This window comes from Rhinatrema bivittatum, chromosome 2 (assembly GCF_901001135.1).
Source record: "Rhinatrema bivittatum chromosome 2, aRhiBiv1.1, whole genome shotgun sequence".
Classification (NCBI taxonomy): Eukaryota; Metazoa; Chordata; class Amphibia; order Gymnophiona; family Rhinatrematidae; genus Rhinatrema; species Rhinatrema bivittatum.
In genome coordinates this window covers 393,704,515-393,732,040 of record NC_042616.1, presented here as the reverse complement: position 1 = coordinate 393,732,040, position 27,526 = coordinate 393,704,515, and the positions used below count along the sequence as shown (strand labels likewise).

Sequence of the window (27,526 nt, the reverse complement as noted above, 5' to 3'; positions counted from 1 at the left end):
GCGATAACTAAGAAATTGCAAATACCTCAACTGTGTGCCTATTTGTTACCCATTTATGGCAATACTGCTTTTAGTCCGGGCTCCCAAACGGTTGGATTTAAGCAATGGCGAGACAAGGGCATTACGTATCTGGGCCACTTATTTAACCATGACGGCCAGTTACTTTCTTTTCTTGAATTAAGATCTTTGTACCGGTTGGGACCAGCCCAGGTCTTCTGCTATTTTCAGGTCAAGCACTATTTTCAGTCCCTGCCCTTGGAGGCAAGGTCCCCACAAATCTTTCGTTCCTTGGACAAAGTGCTGAGGTTTGAACAACAGCGACCGTTGTCCTTGTGTCAATATTATAAACAGCTTAAAATCCTTACGCATTAGGATCCGTATGCGCCACTCGCAGATAGGTGGACTAGGGATGGAGTGTTTATGCTTACTGTACCCACCCTCTGGGCATGCTTTGGGTGAATATCCTACCTCACCATAAATATGTACTATAAGAAAATGCAGTTTAAGTTTTTAAGACGGGCCTACATGTCCGCGCAGATTGCATTTCGCTCTGGCATTTCGACTTCAGCCCTTTGTGGGAAATGCCATAAAGTGATTGGTACTCTGTCACACTCCTTTTGGGAGTGCCTTCCCATACGACGATTTTGGGGTCATATAGCCAGCTATTTGATGTCTTTTGGGAGTTACTATTCCTATAACTCCGTTGTTTTTTCTTTTTGGTCATTTTCCCCGCCTTTCCTTGAGAAGGGGTCCTCGTCTTTTTATTCGTAAGGCATGCCTAGTAGAGAAAAAAGTGATACTGATGAATTGGCGGACTCCTGCGGGCCCCTCCTTTTGGACCTGGCGTAATCAACTTCACTACATGTTACGCATGGAAGACTTGGGCTCGCGAGCCTCACCCCAGCTTCACCGGCATTTTTTGCTCATTTGGGACTCTTAATTGCAATCTCTGCCACATCGCTCCAGAAGTTTGAATCTTAATGACTGAGGTTCCCTATTTGTATGTGGTGGCTTCCCATGGTCTCTTCTACAATGGCCAGAGTTGGACACTTAAAGGCGGGCATGATGTCTATTATTGTTCCTGCTTGGTGGGGTTGGGAACGGGAGGAAAGGGATGGATGGGAGGGAGGGGATTCAATGATGGATTAGATATTGTTAGTGGTTAGGCTCGGATAGGGTTCAGAACCCAACCCATCCGAGCCCATCTCAATTCCTTGTATTGTTTTCTGAAAATCTAATTTCCTAGGGCTTGGAGATCACTGACTCTGCGAGCTGAAGTGACCACCATCAAAATTGACCTTCCTTAGCAGGTACTTCAAGTCACAAGACTTTATAAGCTCAAAGGCAACTTTCATGAACTGGGTCAAAATAATGTTGAGTCCCATACATACTGGGAGGCTTCAAGTGAAGTAAGCCCCACATGTAACAGACAATTAAAGGCTGTACATGGTGATGTTAAATGCCAATTTCATTAAGGTGAACCCTGAGTTGGTCTTAAAATCTGACTTGGAAAGATGTAGAAGGTATTCATGATCTAGCAGGATCAGGAGAAAAGATCTAGAGCTATTCCTTCACACAAAAGGCAAACCACCTCTACTTTAATATATAGGACTTGTTGTGGAATCCTTCCTGGAAGCCAAAAGAATACAAGAGACATCCTCAGGAAGATCCTGGGGTTGCAGAGCTAGCCTCTCAACATACAGACTGTGAAAGCCAGGGACCTAATGCTGGGATAGCACAACAGCCCCCAATCTTCAGTTATGAGAGTTGGTGAATTCTCTAGCCTGATTAGATTCCTGATAGACATCTCCTGCAAGAGTGGAAACCAAATCTGTCTTGGCCAATAGAGAACTGTGAGAAACATAGCTCCGCACCCTCTTCTGAGTTTCAAGAAGGATTTTTGCCATGAGAGGCAGAGGATGTATGTAGTGTAGACTCTGACCCTAAATTCTGGGCAAAGGCATCTGAGGCTAGTTTGTCTCGAGTCTCCAATTTGGAACAGAAGAGTGGGACCTTTCTATTCAGAGGGGATGCAAATATTTATTTGAAAATTTATATCTTAAATATTAGATGGGTTACAATGGAGAAATGACTTACTTGATAATTTCATTTTCCTTAGTGTAGACAGATGGACTCAGGACCAGTAGATTTATGCTCCCCTGCCAGCAGATGGAGATGGAGCAAGCTGACGTCACAGTATACATAACCCTGCAGTGACCGCAGCCTGCCAGTACTCTCTTCAAAAGCAACTGTGGACAGACTAACAAAAAGCTTGATTAAAAACATGATCAAAAACAGGTAACCAGAACTTACTCAATCAACAATAAACACTGAACTCACATAAGATTCTAGGTACCCCAAGCTAGGGACTGGATGAACACTTACCAGTAATCCCTTGGGACCCAGAGCCGCACAGGAGAACTATTGACACACTCATGTGGCAACTGAGGGCAGGAAGCTGAGTCCATCTGTCTACACTAAGAAAAACGAAATTATCAGGTAAGTAATTTCTTCATTTCCTAGCATGCAGACAGACAGACTCAGGACCAGTGGGATGTACCAAAGCTACTCCCCGACAGGGTGGGAGGCTTCCCGCTGTTCAGTCAACACCACACGTGCAAAGGCTGCATCCTCCCAGGCCTGCACATCCACACAATAAAACCTGGAAGAAGTGTGTAAGAGGACTACTTCGCAGCTCGGCAGATATCGACAGGAGACAACGAACTAACCTTCGCCCATGACACTGCCTGAGCACTAGTGGAATAAGCCCTAAACTGAGTAGGCAACGGCTTTCCAGCATCCACATACGCGGCAGTGACCACCTCCTTAATTCAATGAGTTTCGGTAGCCCGCAAAGCCGGAGCACCCTGCTTACTCCCGCCATGGAGAACAAAAGGGTAAGGCTGCCCGGCACACACCCCTGGCTGAAAACAGCACGGCGGGAAGGCTGAAAGCACTCCTCCCCCCTTGCAGCAACAGGAAGACCAGCAGGTAGTGCCGGTGCTAGTCCTCCAGTCCCTCCCTCAACCCACCCCACCATCCCGTGCTCGCCCACCTCCACCAACAATGGCCTGAAGTGAACGCTCATAGCAAGCAAATCTAAATTCTGTCATAACTAAGCACCTTCTAAAATGGATCCGGTCCACCTCATTAAAACAATCACTGGAAGAGGAAACCATAGAATTTACCAGAACACACAAAAAAAAAAAAAAAACAAGCAAAAAAGAAAGGAAAAACCTGATCTATCCCAACATAAATAACATTTCTCATCCTGTGACCTCTTCCAGCCTTATGTTCACTCTCCTTTTACTAAATGTACAGACACTGTCTAAAAAAAATCCCACTGAAAAATGACATACTAGAAGAACTAAATCCCAGTATATCCTACATTACTGAAACATGGCTGAAAGACAGTGATAATGACCTCCTAAACCAAATTGACAACCTAACCTATGATGTCTTTCACTTCCCCAGACACAAACGGAAAAGTGAGGGTCTCTTAATTTGCAAAAAAGGAATTTAAACTTAAACTCTTCAAAGTAGAAATACACCCACCCAATGAGATTGCTATACTAAAATCTCCAGTCCTAAATATTGGCTTGATATATAGTCCACCTGGGACACTCCAGAAAGATTGCTCACCTCTAATCGAGGTCATCACTAAATCGTTTCCACTCCAGGATCAACACTAATCATTGGAGACTTTAACCTACATGTAGATAGCATACCCAAATCTACAGCATGCAAAATCTTTCTAGATACTATGACAACCATGGGTTGGTCACAATTCATATCTAGCCCCACATCCTTGACCTAATTTTCGCCAATCGAAATAGCTGTTAAATCAACTCTTCCCACAAAATATTGCCCTGGTCTGATCACCAGCTAATAAAAGCTGAAATAACTCTCCTCACCACACAACAAACAAATCCAGATTACAATCAATCAGTCACCCACAGAAAAAGATAGAAACTGAAACACTTGAAGACACTATTAAAAATAAAATAACTGAATTCGACCACCATAATGCCTCCTCATCTTTTGACTCATCAATGAAATAGCGGATACCTTATGCCCAAATCAGACTAAAACATTCCGAAATGAAGGAAACACATCCAAACAAAAGAAACTTTGGTACACTGAAGAACTAAGACACACCAAGCAGACCCTGAGAAAATCCAAAAAGCAATGGAGGAAAAGTCAATCTACGGAAACCCTAGAAAAATACAAATCCCTGTTAACAAAATACTGCATACAAACCAAAAAAGCAAAAAAGGAATACTATGCAAAACAGATTCATGATGTAATATTTAATTGAAAACTACTCTTTGCAACAGTGAAAAAACTAACCAAAGACCCATCCTCCTCCATCTCAAATAACTACAACTTTACAAAACACTCATGCAATGAAGGCAGATGTAAACATGAGCTCTAGAGCCCCCGGGGTGTCTCCGCTTTTGACGACGGGACCGTGTCGTTTCGTCCGCCCTCTTCTCCGGCTGCGGATGAGGACGTGAATGCGGCACAGGTTGTCCCGGAGCCGGCTCCGTCATTGGTCGATGGGACTTATGCGTTGATGACTTCTGTGAGGACAGACCTTTAGGGTTGTCTGAGTGATGTGGCTGTGGCCGGACGCTTTCCTTCCGTGGTTGCTTCGATTTTATTTATTTATTTATTTATTTATTTTACGTTTTTCTATACCGGCATTCACAATAGATATCGCATCATGTCGGTTTACAATTAACAAGTGGATAGGTAACAAAAAAGGTAAAAACTAATATTTATCTTAATAATAATAATAATAATAATAATAATAATAATAATAAAACATTAAACAAGAGAAGGCTAAGGTATGCAGTTACAATAAAACAAGGGAGTAATACAACTTGGAGCATAGAAAAGAAGCAGGGGATTAAATCGAAAGAACGTAAATGCCAGTCAATGTGCTTAAGGCATTAGTGAATTGTGTTTATGATGTAGGAATATTAATTATAAGGTAGGGAAATTAGTTGCCGTGAATAAGGCAAAGTCTGAGTGCTTAGTTAATGATGGAGTAGGTTCAGTTTAGTTCAGGAAAGGCTTTCATGAATAGCCACGTTTTGATTGCACCATCGACACCTGTCCCGTGGACTCCTGCGTTGTCGAGTCGTGCGCCGTCGGCACATGCGTCAAGCGATGCTTTGTGGTCGGCTCGCCAGGTTTCCTCTTCGACGCGAGGTCGAAGAGGAAACCTGGCGTTGTCAAGGTCGGCGCCGCCCGCGTCGAATCGGCTCGTGGAGGTGGTGCATCGCCTTGGTCAAGTGGTGCATTGTGCGTCGTGGGGATTTCCCCCCTGCCGCCTTCGGCGCATTCGTTTCTGGGTGAGATGGTAGTGCCGATGCTTCCGACTCAGCCCGGATTTGGTGTTTTGAACGGACCGGATCGCGGTCTCGAAGCAGGTTGTCCTAGCATTTTTGTTGTACTTCCAGGCCCGACCGTGCGGTCTTGGGCTCGACCAACGACGCTCGACGCTTCGGCAGTGGGGTAGGAGCGGCAAGTCCGGGCCTCGGAGGGAGGGGCATACGAACCCCCTCGAGCTGTTTTTAGAGCCTGCATCTTATCGGTGCCTTGCCTCTGGGCTCTCGGGGACATCCGTCCACACTGCTGACAAGACTGCATCGGGTGGTCTGGGCCCAGACACCGAAAGCAGCAGTCATGCAGTTATCGACATTACCTTCCCACAGGCACAGGGCTTGAAGCCTGACGGTCAGGGACCATCTTTTCTGCTGCGGTCCGACATGATGAGCGATTTTTTCCACTTTTTCTGTACCTTTGAATTATGATGCTGAGGAGGTCTGAAGCTCCGTGTGTGGTCCCATGCGCAGAAAAACAGACTGAAGAGAGTCTATTCCAGCGCGGGAAACCACGCGCAGCCTCAGAGCAAAGTTCTGACATCACGTTTGAAGCTCCGCCTCCCGGGCCTGATTGACAGTTTCCATGACAGCATGGCTAATTCAGCCCTGCTATCGACGGGAAATTGTTTTTATCATGGGGTCTGCACATTTTCATCTTCTGAATTCTTCACCTGGTTTTCTTTCCATTTATCTTTCCTTGTATATCTCCTCCTTTCTCCATCCCCTTTTACCTCGTGCCAACATTCTCTCATCTTCTCATTTTGCTCTCCTCCACCTCTGTCTTTCTGCTGTTCAACACCATTTAATTTCTCCTGTTTCTCATACACTTTGACCTCCCCTTGCAAGTTATAGCCTCTATCTCCCCCCTCATGTTCTCTCACTGTTAACCTCTTGCTTGCCTTTTCCATCCCTCCCCATCTCTCTCTCTCTCTCTCTATAGCTCTCACCTGCATCAGTCCTCTACCTTCCTACAACTGATTCTCCACCTTCCATATCATCCTCTCATTTAATCTTCTACCATGAGTTAGGTAACTAAACCTGTTTCAGCTTCTTAGGTCACCACTGATCCATCTTTTCCTAGGTCTGCCTGGATCTCTTTTTTTCTGAAGGTCAATATTGAAGAGCTTCTTTTGGGAATCTTCCATGTTTCATTCTTTCCACATGTTTTTCTCAGTGAACCAATATCGTTCATCTTTCCCAGTTAGTTACTCCCCACTTTCCCCTGGCTCTATTTCCCCTTCTCAGTATTTCTTCATCTCTCTCGCTCAGGGCCATTCCCCAACCTCAACTACCCACCAAACCCAGAGCCTTCTCAGTCTCCTCAGCCATCCTCCCCCCAGGTGCTAGTGGCAGAGTGCAGCTGACAGTGTGCATCAGAGAGATGTTGAAGTGCATGTGCACATGCTCACCACCCTCATAATACTGCTATAGCTTCTGTTTGCTGTTCCTACGCTGATTTTCATAAGCTGGTGCTACAAGTCAAGGGAGTGGTAGGACCCACTGCAGAGATGGTAACCATGTACGCATGTGCTCCTTCAATTTCCCACCATAGATGTTATTGGCCTCATTCTTCTATTTTTGCCTTTTGGAATTGTTGTTGTTGCCATTGGTGACCATATTTTTAGAATCCTGGAAGGCCAGATAATATTGCTCAGCAGACTGAATACAGATTGCAGGGTGCAGTTTGGGAGATCTGATGTACAATGAACTAGCTTTCTGCTTCAGAGGCATTAACCTAGTCTGATGGGCTGCCATGTCTAATGTAAATACTACAAAATGCCTCAGTGGCAACAGTAAACCCATACTTGTGGAAATACTACAAAAATCTTATGTCGCAAAAATTAGGTGTCACTTGTTGTGGACTAGCCCAACTAAAAAGAAAATAAGTGTTACACAAAATATTTTAAGTATCCTATCTCTTTTCAACAACCATCATACAGGCACTACCAATTAAAAGACCTTCATTTGTCTTGAATTTAATCATTGGTCTCAATGTCTATACAAACTTTTTATGTATTTGTTTAAAAAAAAAACCAAAACAACTTATCTGTGTGTCTCTTGTCTTCTTATATGTTTTGCATATAACACAAAGTTCCTCTTCTGAAATGACACTAAAATCCTTACATAGGTCATGTTTTGAAGCAAATTCTTCATCAGGGAAATCTCATAATAAACCTCATAATCTGTGATCTTTATCCTCCTTTAAACTTTCCATTAATTCTGCATTGGAGAATTTCCATAATATATTCTTGTAAGAAAAAGCATATATAGTACCTGTATGAGCTCAGTACACCAAACCTTTAGCTTGATGACATTCTCTTGATGCAGAATTTGTTTCAAGACACAGCTAAGTTAATTTGCAAAAAAACAAAAATATATAAAAAGTTTGTATAGACATTGATACCAATGATTAAATACAAGACAAATGAAGGTCTTTTGGTTAGTAGTGCCTATATGATAGTCATTGAAAAGATATAGGATACTTAAAATATTTTGTGTAACACTTATTTTCTTTTTAGTTGGGCTAATACTACAAGAGTGACAGATGTTACCGTATTTGATTTCCAATCCATTTAATACAATATCTAGATCCAAAGGGACCTTAGTGGAGAGAGGGAGAGAAAAGATCACAGATTAAGACCTGTGACAGCACAATAAGCAGGCAAAATGAGCAGAATGGATGAACCTTGTGGTCCTGCTCTGTTGACATCTTCTATATTTTTGCAGTTTCTATATAAGTTGTAAGTATTCCAAATACTCTACATTTTCCTTCTTGCTTGTATACTTACGCAGCAGACCACTGTAGCACATCATGAGGCTGAGTTCTGATAGCAGCTTTAGTAAACTGTTTCAAGATGTCTGGAAGTTCTGGAGGAATATTAATCTGCTGTGCGCAGAACATAGTATCTGGAAGCGGCATGATTCAAATGTGGTTGAGTAGCAGAGACCTAAAAGAAGAGTAAACCAAAATTAGATTTCATTAGATAGGGTTAGCTTTGTTTCACACTTCATATTTCTCTTTGTTAGCAAGTAAAAATTTTTAAAATTAAAAAAAGATTTCTTGGGATACTATTTATCATGAAAAAACAATAGGAAACTCCCAATGCTTTGATATTTAGCATGAAATTACGCTATATATAGCATCCTAATAAACTAAACACCTACAAAACAGCAGATTCCACTATCAGCAAGGGCTTGACTTTTCTGAATGAGTCTCAACCCTAAAGTACAGAACCAGAAAACTAAAACTGTTTTAGTTTTAGTTTTCCCTAAAGTACAGAACCAGAAAACTAAAACTGTTTTAGTAATGTACAGAACCAGAAAACTAAAACCCTAGGGGCGGATTTTCAGAGCCCTGCTCGCGTAAATCCGCCCAAAACCGGGCGGATTTACGCGAGCAGGGCCCTGCGCGCCGGGAAGCCTATTTTACATAGGCCTCCCGGCGCGCGCAGAGCCCCGGGACTTGCATAAGTCCCGGGGTTCTCCGAGGGGGGCGTGTCGGGGGCGGGCCCGGTCGTCGCGGCGTTTCGGGGGCGTGTCGGCAGCATTTTGGGGGCGGGTAAGGGGGCGTGGCTACGGCCCGGGGCGGTCCGGGGGCGTGGCCGCGCCCTCCGTACCCGCCCCCAGGTCGTGGCCCGGCGCACAGGAGGCCCGCTGGCGCGCGGGGATTTACGCCTCCCTCTGGGAGGCGTAAATCCCCCGACAAAGGTAAGGGGGGGGGTTTAGACAGGGCCGGGCGGGTGGGTTAGGTAGGGGAAGGGAGGGGAAGGTGAGGGGAGGGCAAAGGAAAGTTCCCTCCGAGGCCGCTCCGATTTCGGAGCGGCCTTGGAGGGAACGGGGGTAGGCTGCGCGGCTCGGCGCGCGCCGGCTATACAAAATCCATAGCCTTGCGCGCGCCGATCCAGGTTTTTAGCAGAGCCGCGCGTATCTACTAAAATCCAGCGTACTTTTGTTTGCGCCTGGAGCGCAAACAAAAGTAGGCTATTCGCGCGCCTTTTAAAATCCGCCCCCTAAAGTACAGAACCAGAAAACTAAAACTGCTTTTTTAGAAACTACAGTTTCTAAAAAAGCAGCTTTTAATAAAGATGTCGGTAGCCTTCCAAAGTCCCAGAAAAAAAGGTATGAACTTATATGAAAGATTATGTAAACTAAAAATATTTTTCTGCCCATTCATGGTATTTGTTGCTAGTCCCCTTTTTTGTTGAAGACAACCCTTAACTAGGGAAACCCATCTGTATAAAAGCAAGTCTGCTTATTGTAAACGGTGCTTTTTGTACATGGCAGGATGATTTAGTCATGCTGTCTGGTGACATTATAGGAGCATCACAGGGCAGAGCTATCTCTCTAAGGGGTAGATTTTAAAAAAGAGCGCGATCGCGTACTTTTGTTCACGCAGCAGGCGCGAACAAAAGTACGCTGGATTTTATAAGATACGCGCATAGCCGCGCGTATCTTATAAAATCCTGGATCGGCGCGCGCAAGGCTGCCGATTTTGGGCAGCCTGCGAGCACCGAGCCACGCAGCCTGCCTCCGTTCCCTCCGAGGCCGCTCCGAAATCGGAGGGAACTTTCTTTCGCCCTCCCCTCACCTTCCCCTCCCTTCCCCTACCTAACCCACCCCCCCGGCCCTATCTAAACCCCCCCCCCTTACCTTTGTCCCTCGATTTACGCCTGCTAGAAGCAGACGTAAATCTTGGCGCGCCATCATCCGACCCAGGGGCTGGTCCGGAAGCCTCGACCACGCCCCCGGTCCGGCGCCACGCCCCCGGTCCTGCCCCCGAAACGCTGTGTCATTCGGCCCCGCCCCCGACACGCCCCCTTAAAAAAAACCCGGGACTTACCCGCGTCCCGGGGCTCTGCGCATGCCGGCGGCCTATGCAAAATAGGCGCGCCGGCGAGCGAGAGCCCTGCTCACGTAAATCCGGGCGGATTTATGCGAGCAGGGCATTTAAAATCCGCCCGTAAGTTTGCAGAGCTCCCCCCCCCCCCCCCCCCCCCCGTGCGGCTGAGCGGCTCTTCGCGCTCATCTTGTGCAAGTCTCCTCAGTTCATGATTAAGCTGATTCATGTAGAGTAAAATTTTAGATGGCTGTCCAGGGAGGAAGGAGAGTTTGCATGGCTAAATCATCCTGCAATCTATGGAAAACACTGTTTATGGTAAGCAAACTTGCTTTTTTCTGTCGATAAACATGCTTATCTAGCCATGCTGTCTGGGAGTCCCAAGCTGAGGGTTGCTTGTGCCAACTAATTATTATCGAATAGCAGCCCAAGTGTTTTGTAGTCAGCCCTTAAGTTCTTTGGACGTGATGCAACACTGCTGATCCCAATGTAGTCAGCCGCTGATTGTTGATCAAGACAGTAGTGGAATGTGAAAGTATGAATTGATCACCACCTCGCTGCTCTACAAATATCTTGAATTGGGACATTATATAGGTGCGCTAATGAGGTCGCTGTAGCCCTGACCTGATGCGCTTTAATCGCATTACTGAGCACCAGTGAGTGTGATGCGTAACAGAATTGAATGCATTGAGTTATCCAATTGGATAGTGTCCTTTATGTTACTACTTTCCCCAGATCGTTTGGATTAAAAGACAAAAAGTTGGGACGTACATCTAACTGCTTGAGTTCTTCTCTTGTAATATGCCAGGGTCCTTTTGCGTGTGTCTAGCACTCTGATATCTTTTCATGCATCGATCGCTCTGGTGTCTTTTTATCTGATGCTTTCTGAGGCACTTTTTCCATTTTTAATGGCGGCAGCACACTGGAACATTTACCCCTTTGGCTATTTTTGGCATCTCCGAATCCCACCATTAACAACCGTCTTACCGGGTCTGGATAAAGGAAACTTCGGGCCTGAAGACAATTGCATGGTCCTGTCCTCATGTGGTGAAGATGAGGCATAGGATCACAAAGACTGTTCAAAGAGCCTTAGGATCTTCATGGCTCTCTGGTGCTGGGTTCTGAAAGACATCCTTCCACAGTCCCTGCAAGCCGACTGTTGCGAGTGCAGACAGGTACTGTCGCTTGCTTGAATGAGAGTGAGCCCATAGGCCACAGCGTAACCCTAGGGCAAGCTCCAGGTTATGAGCCGTGGTAGGCGAGACGAGTCCAGCATGGAGACAGGAACTGAGGCACGGAGTCAGGAAACACTTGAACCTCCGCTGCCTGTACGTACTAAGAGGAAACCCAGCAATGCAATGCTGGTCTCTGGGGTAGCCCTCCAGCCACTCAAAGGCCCTTCCAGACTTCCCGTCTGGAAGCGATGAGTATGCAGGACAGATGAAGGTCGAGGATGGAAAATGGCACTGGTACACATGTATTACTTGACGAAGGCACTGAAGACTTGGACAAGACGAGACCCTCGAACTGAAGAGTTAGACGAGGCATTGAAGACTTGAACTAGACGAGATGCTGGAACTGAAGAGTCAGACGAGGCACTGAAGACTTGGACTAGACGAGACGCTGGAACTGAAGAGTCAGACAAGGCACTGAAGACTTGGACTAGACGAGACGCTGGAACTGAAGAGTTAGACGAGGCATTGAAGACTTGAACTAGACGAGACGCTGGAACTGAAGAGTCAGACGAGGCACTGAAGACTTGGACTAGACGAGACGCTGGAACTGAAGAGTCAGACAAGGCACTGAAGACTTGGACTAGACGAGACGCTGGAACTAAAGAGGCAGACAAGGCTCTGCCCCTCAGCGCGCCCTACACAGTCCCCTGTGGACTGGTCGTGGACCACGCTGTCCCATTGCGTGCCCTACACAACCTGAACAGGCTGGTTGCGGACCACATAGAGAGTGGGACTGGCTCAGAACTGGAACTCAGGAAGGGTGAGAAATCCGGGCAGCACCTGGAATGAAGATCAGGACAGGACTCAGGTTCAGATTCATACTCAGATTCAGCTTTAAAATTAAGGATGGTCTTCTGGAGAATGGATCTGGTAGCGAGAAACAAGGCTAGTACACCCGGACCCAGGAACTGAAGGAACTAGAACAGCTGGAGATAGGAACTAACTAGATTGGAACATCTGGATGCAGGAACCAACAAGGACACAGGATCCATCGAGAGACCAGGAATACACAATGATGAACAAAGGAGCTCCTACGAAGAATACAGACCTTGAAGAAGCGATGATGGACCTCAGAAACCTCCTGGAGAGACAAGCCAGAACGAGGAATCCAGGAACAGGCAGATCCTTGCAAAGGGTTCGAGGAACTTGTGAAGAGCCCTTTTATAGGACTGAAAATGCGACGAGGGATGACATCATCAGTTGGGGCCGTGAGGCTTTTCCCGTCGTGGCCCTTTAAATCCTGGAGAGAGGCGCACACATGCGCCTATACAGAGGCCAGGTGGAGCAGACACAGCAGCGGTGTCGGCGGCACCTGGGCCGCGAAGAGGAGAGCGGCGGCGGCACTCCTGCTGCAAGGAGGAAGGCGGCAGCGGCATCCGGGCCGCATGGGAGTGGTCGACAGCAGCGGCCCCCAGCTGCGGGAAGCAGCAGGGATGGTGTGGAAGATGAGAGGCTGCTTGCGGTCAGGCCCGTGGGCAGCATCGCAACACCGATTGGTCATGTTTGGGACCAAGGCTCAAATAGCATGTGCCTGGTCACAGAAATGAGTTTTCTATCCTGGCAGTATTAAAACCAGGGGATTTAGGCATAGTAGAACTTAAAAGTGCTGTTACATCGAAAAATTTTGAAAAAGAATCTTCTGAGGAGGAAAAAAAAATGAGAAAAGCAAGTTTGCTTACTGTAAACGGTGTTTCCGTAGATAGCAGGATGAATTAGCCATGCTGTCATGGGATCTGTCAATCAGGACTGGGAGGCGGAGCTTGTCAAAGCAGAGATTAGAGTTTTGCTCTCTGCGTTTTCCCGCGCAGGAAAGTAACAGAATCTCCTCAGTCTGTGATTAAGCTGTAGTGCAGTCGAAGACTAGGTGACTGCCAGAGAAGAGGGTGGGTCAGCATGGCTAATTCATCCTGCTATCTATGGAAACTCCGTTTATGGTAAGCAAACTTGCTTTTTCCCATCGATAGCAGGGCTGAATTAGCCATGCTGTCATGGGAATCCCAAGCTCCCGATCACGTTATTTCTGATATATATGTTTGTACGTGATCATTAACAGTGTGGCAGTCACCGTGGACAGGAGGATAGAAATTGCAGGATTGCTTGCCCTATCTTCGCATCAGTGGCTGCCTGTTGATCAAGGCAGTAGTGAGATGTGAATGTATGAAGCGATGACCATGTAAGCTGCTTTGCAAATGTCAATGGGTTGTACATTCTTTAGGTGTGCCAATGAGGCAACTACTGCTCTGACTTGGTGAGCTTTAGGCTCTGAATGTAGTTGTAGTTTCTGTTTGTCATAACAGAATTTGATGCACTGCGCTATCCAGCTGGAGATGGTGCGTTTAGCCACTGGAAATCCAAGTGCCTTTGGGTCAAAGGAGACAAAGAGTTGAGAAACACGGGAGTCCGAGTTTGTTCTCTCTTTATAGTATGCTAAGGCTCTTTTACAATCTAGTGTGTGCAGTAGTTTTTCCCTATCATTTGCATGAGGTTTAGGGAAAAAAGTGGGTAATTCCATGGTTTGATTGAGATGGAATTGAGAAACTACTTTTGGTAGAAAGGATGATGAAACTGCAGATATGGTGAATAATGGACCAAGGCCTGTAATTCAATAACTCTTCGTGCCGATGTTACTGCAACGAGGAATACAACTTTCCATGTGAGGTATTTAATATGTGCCGAGTCCATGGGTTCGAACAGGAAAAGCATAAGCTGTTCCAGAACTATAGTGAGGTTCCATGGAATCGGAGGCTTAGAGATCGGAGGACGAAGGTGCATTAACCCCTTGATGAAACGAGATAGTAAGGGGTGATTGGATATAGAAATATTGTTAACTGGTCTATGATAGGCACCTATGGCGCTGAGATGATGGATGATGTTGCTAGAAAAGCTACATATAGTGTATGTAGATAATCAATGAGCAATTCAGGTGAGCAGTCCAATGGTGGTATTCCTTTGGAAGTGCACCAGGTAGAATAGCGTTTCCATTTATAGTTATAATTTTTCCTGGTTGAGAGTTTCCTGGATTCTAACAAAATGAATTGTGCTGAAGTGGAAACTCCCTGTTCTGTTAAAAGAAGCCTCTCGGGGGTCACGTGATGCGGTGCAGCTAAGCAGACGTGTCTGCATAAGCTCTGTGCTCTGATCTCCCAAATCGGCAACAATCGTGGGCACCCGAGGACCACAGACCACTCAAGCTTTTGGGAAATATTCGTCTCATGTCAATAGACAAATTCATGCTGAAATCGCCAGGTGCAATGCCCGTTAAGGGAACTAAAAGGGACAAAGAGAAAGCTGGTGGTACAGGCTCTAAAATGGCGGACCCCGTCGCTCAACCAGCTTCACCGGCCGCGATCACGGCAACAAAACCAAAGGAAGATTTAACAGTGAGTGTTACCAATGCAGTCGTCTTAGCTTTGGATTTCCGGTTTATGGAATTAGCTTCTAAATTTCAAGAAGTTAAAGATGCACTTACTGAATTACATCCGAGGCTTGACCTCGTGGAGCACCACGTGTCCACATTAGAAGATGAACGCACGGAGCTTACTAATAAAGTCTTGCATCTGGAGAAATTGGCTGGAACCCAAGCAGAAAAGCTGGATGACTTAGAGAACAGGGCAAGAAGAAATAACATACGACTGGCGGGTTTCCCTGAAACTGTGAGTGAACAGAACCTAGAAAATTTCCTAACAAAATGGCTCCTAGACACGCTAGAACTGCATGATTTGTCTGAGCCTCTACATATTGAGCGGGCACATCGTTTAGGGAGAAAAAGAGATGGGGACCCCAGACCCCGTCTAATAATCGCTAGAATTATGAGTTGGGCACATAAGCAAAAAATTATGCAAGCATACCAGAAGAAACAGAAAGTTATGTACCAAAATGTAGAGATAAGAATCTTTCAAGACTTCACTGCGCAATTGGTACAGAAGAGAAAGTTATTCAGCCCACTATACACTGAATTGTACAAAAATAATGTGCGATTTCAGTTATTATACCCCGCTATACTGAAAATTCGTCATGATGGAAAGGATCATCAGTTTTCTGAAGTGGAACCGGCCAAACTGTTTATGTTGGGACTGTCAAAGGACTGAAGCTGTTCTTTTACTTACAAAGGTTGGTCCTTGGACCGGGAATACCCAGAGCGATATATGTGTGCCCTAACTTTGGACTTGTAGATGGCAGATAGGATTGTGGGTCAGCGGATAAAACTCCAGATTATGGTGGGCAACTCACTATATGGAATGGTTCCGAGGCATTAATACCAACGGGTCTGACGTGGAAGGCTGGAACTTGCAGGTTTCTGGAATTCTCGGAGCCCCACAGGATTATACTGCCTTATCAGCTGCACACAACTAACAAGCCTAGTTTGTTTTCTTTGAAGTTTCCAGCTACTCTTTATATTCTAGGCATAAGCCGCGACTGTGGGTTTTTTTTTTCTTTTTTTAACATTAGGGCTGGCTGTATATAAAGCGAACAATTTATTTTCTTGGAGCTAACAAGCTAAATCCTTTTATCCCTCACTGGTCTTAAACTTCACTTAGCGTCTTATATTCTCACAGCTGGTTATATATATTTTCATCTGTACCACGTTTATCATTGACATGAGTTCTGTACTTCTTTTGTCACACCCTGTTAATTGTAAACCGGCATGATGCGACTCCCATCGCGAATGCCGGTATATAAGAAATGCAAATAAATAAATAAATAAATAATTTGCTCGCCTGTTTCACATTTGAACGCTGACAGACATGGGAGGTGGATGGTCACACTGAGTTTGAAATCATCTCCGTGTTGGGTGGGTCTTGGGTGCACACGGGTCCACTTTTGTCTTTATAGTTGTTGTTGTTGTTGATACTTGTTGCTGATTCGGGAGGGAGGGGGCATATCGCGTCATTAACGTGCCCCAATATACTCCTCGTGTAGGGGGAACCTTAGTTGACTTAAAAATGAGGGAGGGGGAATGGGGATCAAGGGTTTAATATGTGGGGTACTTCTCTCATTCTGCATTGAAGGGTGCGACAGTCTGAAATTTACTGCCATATGTCCGGCGGACAGAGTTCATCTCTTGGGAAATACTTCTCTAATATTATCAGTCCTAAACCACGATCCTGCAGACTCAGGCTGGGGAGCCTGCAGTTACTCATTTACAGTGATCAGGGCACAAACAATTAACTTTTGGAAATTTCTCATAAGCCTCTGAGATTAGCTAGTCTAAATGTGAATGGTCTGGGCAACCCAATAAAACGTACAAAAGTGCTCTCCTTTCTAAAAAGGTCAAAAATTCACATTGCCTGTTTACAGGAAACACATCTCACTGCTTCCGAAAGCAGGAAATTACAAAAAGATTGGGTGGGAGCTACATTTTACTCGCCTGCTGTTGGGAAAAAAGTGGGGGTAGCTGTGCTTGTACATAGGAGTGTTTCTTTCCAACTATTGTCTGAGTTGTCGGATTCTGAGGGCAGGTATATTATTCTCATAGGTAAATTAAATGGAAAGGAGATCACCATTTGTAATATTTATGGACCAAACATACCTGATAAAAAGTTTTTCTCATCCATTACTAACCTGCTGATCACATACGGAAAAGGGGAATATTCATAATGGGAGATTTTAATAGTGTTCATGACCCGGTACTGGACCGTTCTGTCCCACCAGGAAAGCTAGCTCAGAAGCTCCAGAAAACGAGTATTAGTCAGATATGTCAGGACTTACAGCTACTAGATTACTGGAGAATTCTCAACAGTGATGCGCATGATTATACACATGTTTCCAAAGTGCATGGCACCCTTTCTAGGATAGATTACATTTTATTTATTTATTTTATTTATTTATTTATTTAAAACTTTTTTTATACCAGCATTCGTAGGACACATCATGTCGGTTTACAGATAACTGAGAAAGGAAATTACAATGAACAGGGGAGGGGGTTAACTGGAGGATATGCAAAGATATAGGAGAGGAGAGTCAACAGGCAGCGTTAAGGCTATTTGCATTCAATTAGAATTAGATATGCAAAGGAACTATTGTACAAAGTTAAAGGGCATGTGCACTTGAGACACTTAACATATGGAACTTATTTACAGTAAGAGAGGGGGGGCAAGTGCACGTAAGTACGGTTAGCATCTGGTGTAGGGGGGTAGGGAGGGAAGGGGGTTATGAGAGGAGGGGGAGGAGGGAACCGGGTACATAGGGTGAAAGTGATTTCAGGGAGAAATTGTTAGAGGGGTGAGGGGGCGAGGTAGGGGGAGGCTAGGGGCGCTAGGGAAGGGAGCAGGGGGGGGGAGTAGGGAAAGTCGGAGGGGGGGTATAGAGGAGTGGAAAAAGGGAGGGAGTGGGGGGGTACTGTGATGGTAAAATGAGGTTGGGGAGAAGGAAATAGGCTAGGTTGGGACTGAGGTGGTTCCAGGAGGACATTGGTTAGGATTGGGTGGAATTGGGGTATGCTTGTTTAAAGAGCCATGTCTTGATTCCTTTTTTGAAATGGCTCAGGGACGGTTCTAAGCGGAGTTTGACGGGTAGGGAATTTTGGGTTCTGCAAACCTTTTTCATCAGATATCATCAGCAGAGATAGGACCCATAGGGGTATCTGACCACGCGTTAATTTGGGTGGATTTCCAATTGGAAAATAAGTTACCACCACATTCCTGGTGGCGGTTTCCAGCATACTTGAAAGAGGATGTCCCCTTTCAACAATATTTGCGAAATAAATGGGAACAATATCAAGTCAATAATGAACAACATAAACACGACTCAAATTTGTTTTGGGAAACTGGGAAAGCGGTTATGAGGGGAGAAATAATATCGTATGTGCGAAGTAGAAATAAATTAATACATGAGAAGATCATATCCCTGGCGACGGAGCTCAAAAAGGCCAAATGTGAAATAATCAGAAACCCAACCCAGGCCAATTTTAATCAGTATTATGCTACACTTAGTTCCTTGCAATCATATCTACATCAGAAATCATTAAAAGCTTTTCAATATAAAGAACATACATATTTCCGGTTCGGAAATAAGTCGGGTAGACTACTGGCGAAATTGGTGAAACTTAGGCAAAGTAAAACTTATATAGACAAATAAAGACACCCTAAGGGGTAGATTTTAAAAGAAGCGCGATCAGCCTACTTTTGCTTGCGCATCAGACTCAAGCAAAAGTACGCTGGATTTTAGTAGATACGCGCGGAGCCGCGCATATCCACTAAAATCCTGGATCGGCGCGCGCAAGGCTATCGATTTTGTATAGCCTGCGCGCGCCGAGCCGCGCTGCCTCCCCCCGTTCCCTCCAAGGCCGCTCCGAAATCGGAGCGGCCTCGGAGGGAACTTTCCTTTGCCCTCCCCTCACCTTACCCTCCCTTCCCCTACCTAACCCACCCCCCCCCCTTACCTTTGTCGGGGGATTTACGCCTCCCGGAGGGAGACGTAAATCCCCGCGCGCCAGCGGGCCTGCTGCGCGCCGGGCCGCGACCTGGGGGCGGGTACGGAGGGCGCGGCCACGCCCCCGGGCCGTAGCCACGCCCCCGTACCCGCCCCCAAAACGCTGCCGACACGCCCCCGGAACGCCGCGACGACCGGGCCCGCCCCCGACACGCCCCCCTCCGAGAACCCCGGGACTTACGCGAGTCCCGGGGCTCTGCGCGCGCCGGGAGGCCTATGTAAAATAGGCTTCCCGGCGCGCAGGGCCCTGCTCGCGTAAATCCGCCCGGTTTTGGGCGGATTTACGTGAGCAGGGCTCTGAAAATCCGCCCCTAAGGGAACTGGGCAGTTCAGGGGAATGACATATGTGAGGTATTGAAAAATTTCTACGAGATTTTGTATACAGAGGATAGACCAGGTGGTAGTAAAGAGGAAGCTTCCTTTTATAAGAACCTCAATATCCCTCAAATATCTTCATCACAATTGGATTTCTTTGAATTCTTCCATTTCGGAAACTGAAATCCAGGCAGCTATCAAAGCCTGTAAAGCAGGTAAAGTGCCCGGTCCGGATGGATTTACATATGACTATTACAAAATACTAGGTGATAAAATTACTGAGGTACTCTGCTCATTTTACCAAGGCGCTTTAGACAAAAAGCAATTTCCTTCACAGTTTAACCAAGCCTATATTACCATATTACCATAACCACGAAAAGATCTTACCCAACCTGCGTCTTACAGACCAATTTCACTACTAAATTGTGATCTCAAAATACTTGCAAATGTTCTGGCAAAGAGACTTAGTGCGATACTCCCCTCTTTGATCTCACCACACCAGGTCGGATTTGTGAAGGGACGGTCAGCCAGCTCGCACATTGCAAAATTGGTTACCGCTATTACCTATTGTCAAAAGCATAAGTTACCTTCTATGGCAGTGAGCTTTGACTCTGAGAAAGCTTTTGACCGAGTTTCCTGGGATTATATGTTTTCAATATTAGGGAGGTATGGTTTACATGGGGATCTCTTCTCATACATCACTCTTCTCTACCAGTCACCCTCCTCTCACATATTGGTGAATGGTCATGCATCCCAAGCCTTCGAACCTAAACGAGGTGTACGACAAGGATGCCCTCTGTCACCTTTATTATATATTATGGCCATAGACCCCTTACTACGCATTATTTATAATGATAATTCCATTAGAGGTCTTACTCACAGGGGTTCTACGTTTAAAGTGGTGGCGTTTGCCGATGATATCCTCATATATTTGAAAGACCCTCAACAGTCCTTACCTAAAGTTCTTGATTTACAAAAGTGGTATGGTACATTTTCTGGCCTTAAAATTAATGCGGAAAAATCAGAAGCATTGGAAATTTATGGAGAATTGCACACGGCATGGGGTTCGCAATTCCCCCTTACATGGGCCCATAAAAAAATTAAATATTTGGGAGTTTTCATACCTAGTCTTATTACATCCGTCTATGATATTAATGTGCAGCCCCTATTACAAAAAATGGAAAAACGCGTGGCTAATTGGACATCACTCCCCATATCTTTGACAGGACGGATCCACTTATTTAAGATGATGGAATTCCTAAATGGTTATACCTCTTCCAAATGCTTCCAATTTGGTTAAAGAACAGGGATCTATACTCCATATATAAAATTTTGCGAAAATTTTTGTGGTGAGGGAAACAGTCCAGATTGGCGTTGAGATATCTGCAACTTAGGCCAGGAAATGATGGATTGGCATGCCCAAATTTCAGAGATTACAATCTAGTAAGCATGATGAGACACATCCGGGACTGGATATTGGGTACTGAATTTTTCTCTCCTTACACTTTCATCCTAGTTGGCTCCATAACTACTCCTTAACATCCCTTCTACAACTTAAACAGAGCCAGCTTCCACAAGTTTGTAGAGGTTATCTGATACTTCACTCTAGCAGACAAGCATGGTCCTATTTCTGTATTAAAATGGGGATTCCACTAGGTCCTATTCCTCTCATATTGGAATTATGTAACAATCCCCAGTTTCCACCGGGTATAGGACAATCTGTATTTCATAACTGGGCACAGAGGAGGCTGGTATGGGTATCCCAACTATTTTCTCCCACAGACACCACGATGTATAGTTTCTCAGAGATCCAAAATCAATTTCATATTCCTAAGGAAGACTTTTATGCGTACCTTCAGGTGCGACATTACATCTTCCAAGCAAAATGGCATACAATATCCTCGGGTCAGAGGGCATGTCTGGAAGCAATGTTCTGTACCAGACCACAGATAAAATATTCCTGTCAATATTTTCTACAATGTTACACTCTCATTTGAATATTAACGCTTATGATGCTGTTTTAAACAAGTGGGCTAGATATCCATCCATATCGTTATCACCTATAAAGGTCAGACAATATCTTTTGCAAAGTAGTAAGGTTACAGAAAATGCCAATTTGAGAGAGTTACACTTTAAATTTATTTGGCAACTATACTGTACTAATACAGCAGCTTTTAAGTTGGGGATTGCAGCATCTCCTCTTTGTCTAAAGTGTGAAACTGAGGAGGGGCATTACTTACATTGTTTCTGGGAATGTAATAAAATCAAACAGTTGTGGCTAGAGGTTCAACAGCAATGTTCTCAGATATGTGACTGCATACTTCCTCTTGACCCAATGCTATGGTTGTTTGGTTTGTTTAGTGATAATTATTGTTCTCTAAATTCTTTACAGAAACTCTTCATAAGTAAAGCTGGTATCATTGCTAAACATGTTATTGTTCACAATTGGATATCCAAAGATCCCCCTAATATCGTCAATTGGAATAGGAAGCTATTACAAACAGCTACGTTTGAACACATGACGGCCAGATCACTGAGTGTCTCGAAACAACAGCACACCACTGCTGTATGGACAGCTTATCTACAGAACCAACCTGCGAACCTGGTCAGGCATATTCCCAGACTGGATTTAGAACGGAAGCAAGGAGGTCAATGAACTTAGTGAATCACTGTCTTCGTGGTTTTCATAGTCTAATATCAATGCGGAGGTTGCCCTTATTCACTGTTGCCTATATGCAATATTGCTTCAATGTACTGTTATTTCAGTGTAAACATAATGAGAGAATGAGAGAATAGGAAGAAATAGATATTAGGGAGAGGATGGGTGGAGGGGTGGGCGAGAACAGGGAAGAAATGGGGGGAAAAGAACATCCGAGCCATTAGACATTTAAGATATTCCAGTCGGTGTTACCTTGCGCTGAACGTTAACTTTACATTTCTGTGATGTTGTGATACCGTTACTAAGATTACTGTTGTGGTATATTGTGTCAGTAACGCACCATGTTGATCACTGTTTGGATTTCCTTAAAACCCAATAAAAATATATAAAACAAACAAAAAAAAGGAGCCACTCAATCTCCATGCTGTCAAGTGTAGAGATGAGTGTAGCGGGTGTAGAAGCGTCCCTTGATCTTGGCAGAGAAGATCTTGACGATTCGGTAGCCGAATTGGTAGCCGAATTGGTAGCCGAATTGGGTCCATGATGGATAGTTGGAGAAGGAAACTGTACCATGGTTGCCTCGGCCAGGCCGGGGCGATGAGTATCAGCTGAGCTTTGTCTGCTATGCACTTTTGAATTGTCCTTGTTATGAGTGGTATGGGAGGAAAGGTGTACAGGAGGCATGTCGTCCACGGAATGAAGAAGGCATCTTGAGCGATCCTGAATTGGCTTGGTCTTATCGAACAGAATTTGGGAACTTGAGCATTGATCTCCATTGCAAAGAGATCTATCACAGGTGTCCTCCAGTGCATGAATATGTCTTGGGCTATTTCTGTATTGAGTGCCCATTCGTGAGGATGAAAGATGCGGCTTAGCCTGTCCACTCTTGTATTTGCTACTCCTGGTAAATAAGTTGTTTGTAGATGTATGCAATTTTTGTGAGCGTGTTCGAATATTTGTAGGGTCTCCTTGCAAAGGGACCATGAACCGGACCCTCCTTGTTTGTTGATGTAAAACATTGCTACTTGATTGTCCGTGTAGATCATGACCCTTTGGCCCTTCAGATGGTCTTGCAACACTTGTAAGGCCTTTCAAATCACTCTTAGTTCCAATAAATTTATTTGCAGGTTCTGTTCCGAGATTGTCCATAACCCTTGTGTTTCGTAAATCTCGAGGTGTGCCCCCCAGCCCTTGCGAGATGCATCTGTGGTTAAGCCTGCGTTGAGGGGAGGGGAGCTGAAAAATGCTCCTTTGGAGAGGGTGGAGTCCAGGAGCCACCATGTTATGTCTTTCCTCATCTCGGAGGTCAACGATACTTTCTGTGTCAATGGTTGTGAGTGTTGTTTCCATTGACGTTTCAACCCCCATTGCAGGCGTCTCATGTGTAGCCTGGTGTTGGGAACTGTGAAAATAGCCACTGACATGTGGCCTAGGACTACTAGAACTTGTCTCTCTGAAGGTTTCTGTGTAAGGGTCAATTCGTGTAGAAGGTGATGGAAGTGTGATATTCTGTCGTTTGGTAGGTATGCCCAGTTGCAAGTGGTATCCAGGCATGCTCCTATGAATTGTAGTTGTTGTGTGGGTTGTAGGTGTGATTTCTGAAAATTTATCACCAATCCTAACTCCTGTAAGCATTGTATCACCTGATGGAGGTGATCGAGTAAGATGTTTGGAGCTGGGGCGATTATGAGCCAATAGTCCCGATATGGAAAGATGGTTATACCTTGTTGTCTGAGATAAGCCACCACCACAACCATGCATTTGGTGAAGACCCTGGGTGCAGCTGATAGTCCAAAGGGGAGAAATTTGTACTGGTAGTCTTGATGTCTGTAGCGAAAGCATAGGTAACACCACAAGGATGGATGGATTGAAATGTGTGTATAGGCATCCTTCAGATCGATGGAACACATCTAATCGTTGGTTTGAATCAGAGGAAGGATTGATTTCAACAATACCATTTTGAATTTCTCTTTGGTGAGAAATTTGTTCAATTCCCTTAGGTCTAGTATGGGACGAAGGCCACCCAACTTCTTGGGTATGAGGAAATATGGGGAATAAAATCCTACTGATTGGTTTCCCGGGAAAATTCGTCGAACACACGCGCAGCCGCAGAGAGCAAAACTCTAATCTCTGCTTTGGCAAGCTCCGCCTCCCGGACCTGATTGACAGATCCCATGACGGCATGGCTAACTCAGCCCTTCTATCGACGGGAAAACTCAAATCCGTACATCTGTGCAGAGCGCGGAATAAAAAATTAACTGAGAAGACTTGCAAGAGATGCATGGAAAAAGTCGTGCAGCCACACAGGGGAGCTTACAGAGATAGCTCCACCCCCTGTTACCCGGATGGCATCACCAGACAGCATGGCTAAATAAGGCTGCTTATCAACAGAAAACTAAGGTGACCTTTTTGTCTTCAGAGAACACAAAAAGTTGGTTAACTATAATAAGTGTTTTCTGAAGACAGCAGCTTACCAGTATTACAAACATTCCCTCCTCCCCATTGTGTAGTTCCTTTCCAGTCAAAGCCATTCCATTGAACCAAGGGGATTTGCAAGCTATGGCAGTGCATGCAATATTGCACATGGGCAATGAAAACTCATCTGCCTTTCCAAAAAGCTCTGGAAGAATCTGTTTATTTGGTGCCAGGTGAAATCATATGATCCATGTGTGTGACTGAACTATTTTCAAGAACATCTGATACAGGTAAGCAACTTTGATTTTAACTTATGCACCTATTAGCAAATACAAGAACAGAGATACATTGATATGTGTAGTGCATTTTCCTTAAACTTTTTAAATTTTGCAAACTTTTATACATTTTTAATTGTAAAAGACATTGGAAAATGACAATTGTTTTTCAAATTAGGGAAGATAACTCATGCATATTTATTTATTTAAACAATTTATATTCCGCTGAGCCACAAATCACAGCAGAATACAAATAACATGTGGATGTACTGAAAACCAGACATGCTTGTGGCACTCCAGAATCAGAGATGCCTACCCCTGGGATAGCAGATTGCATCTCATTCTGTATGCCAGGCAGACTCATGTCAAGGCTCATAATGTTAGGGTCATGGAGACATTAGTTGCCCACCTATAGTTTACCTCCATTAGGGAAACTGGAAAGGCTGCAATGTGCAGTTGTCTCAACATGATGACCTAGAGGGATAGTAGATTTGAATTGTGTTATTCATGACCATTTTATGGGTTAGAATCTGACTCTATCCTTCCTAGGACCCATTTTATAATTTTGGTACACACTTGCATGCAATGGAGGCAGTGTATGCAAACATACCTCATGCATATTCATTATGGATACCTTGAAAACCAGACCTGTTTGTGACACAGGACTGGAATTGCCTCCCCCTGTGCAATTCAATTAGAAATGGTAGACTTTGGGCTTGCCAGGTGGCTCAATCGCAGAGCTGTACCCTGCCATGCGGAAGATACCTAGTTCAATGCCCGAGTCGGATCTTCTGCTCCCTAGGTTGGCTGGAGCTGGAAGGAAATTATGGTCATTACTTAAGAGTGGTACCTAGTGGTGAGATTCAAGACCACTGATTGTAAGGTACTGAAAGATGTACTAATGCATTCCCCCCCTGGCCCAGGACCATCACTGCATTGACCAGACTAGATATGTTGGGGAGAGAGATATAAACAGAGAAAATCCCCACATAGTTGCATATGACGACTCATGAACTACATTCCTGTTCTGATTCTGAATAAGCTGGCATTACAAAGGAGCAGTAGGAAACGGGCAGGACAACATTTATATTTATCTGATAATGTCCTTTACTTTATTTCTGCTACACCAGTCCAGAATGATTGGATTTAGTCCCTCACCCTGCTGATGGAGGCAAAGAACATTTTTTTTTCAATCTGTGATATCACTACTACATCTACAGAGTACAGACCGATTTAATGGAGAAATTACTTACCTGATAATTTTGTTTTCCTTAGTGTAGACAGATAGACAAAGAACCCTTGGATTTATGCTCCCCTGCCAGCAGATGGAGATGGAGCAAGCTGACGTCACAGTATACATAACTCTGCAGTGACCGCAGCCTGCCAGAACTCTCTTCAAAAGCAACTGTGGACAGACTAGCAAAAAACTTGATTAAAAACATGATCAAAAACAGGTAACCAGAACTTACTCAATCAACCATAAACACTGAACTCACATAAGATACTAGGTACTCCAAGCTAGAGACTGGATGAACACTTACCAGTAATCCTTTGGGACCCAGAGCCCCATAGGAGGGCTACTGACACAATCATGTGGCAGCCGAGGGCAGGAAGCAGAGTCCATCTGTCTACACTAAGGAAAATGAAATTATCAGGTAAGTAATTTCTCCATTTTCTAGCATTTAGACAGATGGACTCAGGAATAGTGGGATGTACCAAAGCTACTCCCCAACAGGGTGGGAGGCTGCCTGCGATCCAGTCAACACCGCAGGTGCAAAGGGTGCATCCTCCCGGGCCTGCACATCCAGACAATAAATCCTGGAAAAAGCGTGTAAGGAGGACTACGTCACAGCTCGGCAGATATAGACAGGAGACAAAGGACTAACCTCTGCCCATGACACTGCCTGAGCCCTAGTGGAATGAGCCCTACACCTCAGGAGGCAATGGCTTTCCAACATCCACATACTTGGCCTTGACCACCTCCTTAATCCAACGAGCTATGGTAGCCCGCGAAGCCGGAATGCCCTGCCTACTCCCGCCATGGAGAATAAACAGGTGATCCGTCTTTCGAAAAGACTCAGAGACCTCCAGATACCACATGACAAGACACTTAACATCTAAGGAGCATAAAATGCAAAACTCCTCCATATTCCTGACCTTATCCAGGGATGGCAAGAAGATGGTCTGATTCAAATGAAAGTCTGAGACTACCTTGGGCAAGAAGAATGGAAGAGTACACAGCTGTAACATCCCCGGAGTCACCCGAAGGAACAGCTCCCTGGCAAGACAATGCCTGCAGCTCAGAAATCCAACGTACAGAACATTCAGCCACCAGGAACACAGTCTTCAAAGTCAACAACCGTAAGGAAAGACTATGCAGTGGTCGGAATGTAGGGCCCGCCAAAAAGTCCAGCACCAAATTAAGACTCCACTATTGAACTGGTAATCTTACGGAAGGCCTAAGGTGCTTCACTCCCTTCAAAATCGGGCCATATCAGGATGAGATGACAAGGAAACACCATTCATCAGACCTCTATAACAGGCAAGAGCTGCAACCTGCACCTTCAAGGAATTAAGAGCCTAGCCGTTATTCAATCCATCCTGCAAAAAAAATCCAGAATGAGAGGGATGTTAAATTAATGAGGAAGAACATCCTGCTCTCTCACATTACTTTTATGCAGATGACATTCAAATAATCATTCCAATCACAGATTCCATACAAAATACTATAAATCACTTGAACAACTATCTGCAAACAATCAACAACCTACTCGCGTCTCTCAACCTTGTGTTGAATTCCAACAACACTGAAATCCTCATTATCTCTCAAGATGACCTGAACTCATCCCAACCAACCTTCAACCCTCTCTATTTGTCAGAGATCTTGGGGTCATCCTCGACAATCAGTCCAACCTTAAGAAATTCATGAACACCACCACTAAAGATTGCTTTTTCAAACTTCAAGT

General features: G+C 44.9%; 1 protein-coding gene across 1 annotated transcript in view; it reads right to left on the bottom strand.

Annotated features, from left to right (window-relative positions):
- The window catches only part of ROPN1L (rhophilin associated tail protein 1 like), a 296,316-nt gene that overhangs the window by 211,978 nt on the left and 56,812 nt on the right, over positions 1 to 27,526 (bottom strand). Inside the window, 1 exon segment of the mRNA XM_029590038.1 lies at positions 8,183 to 8,341. Within this exon segment, the coding sequence (XP_029445898.1) occupies positions 8,183 to 8,313 (131 nt within the window). The 5' untranslated portion in view covers positions 8,314 to 8,341.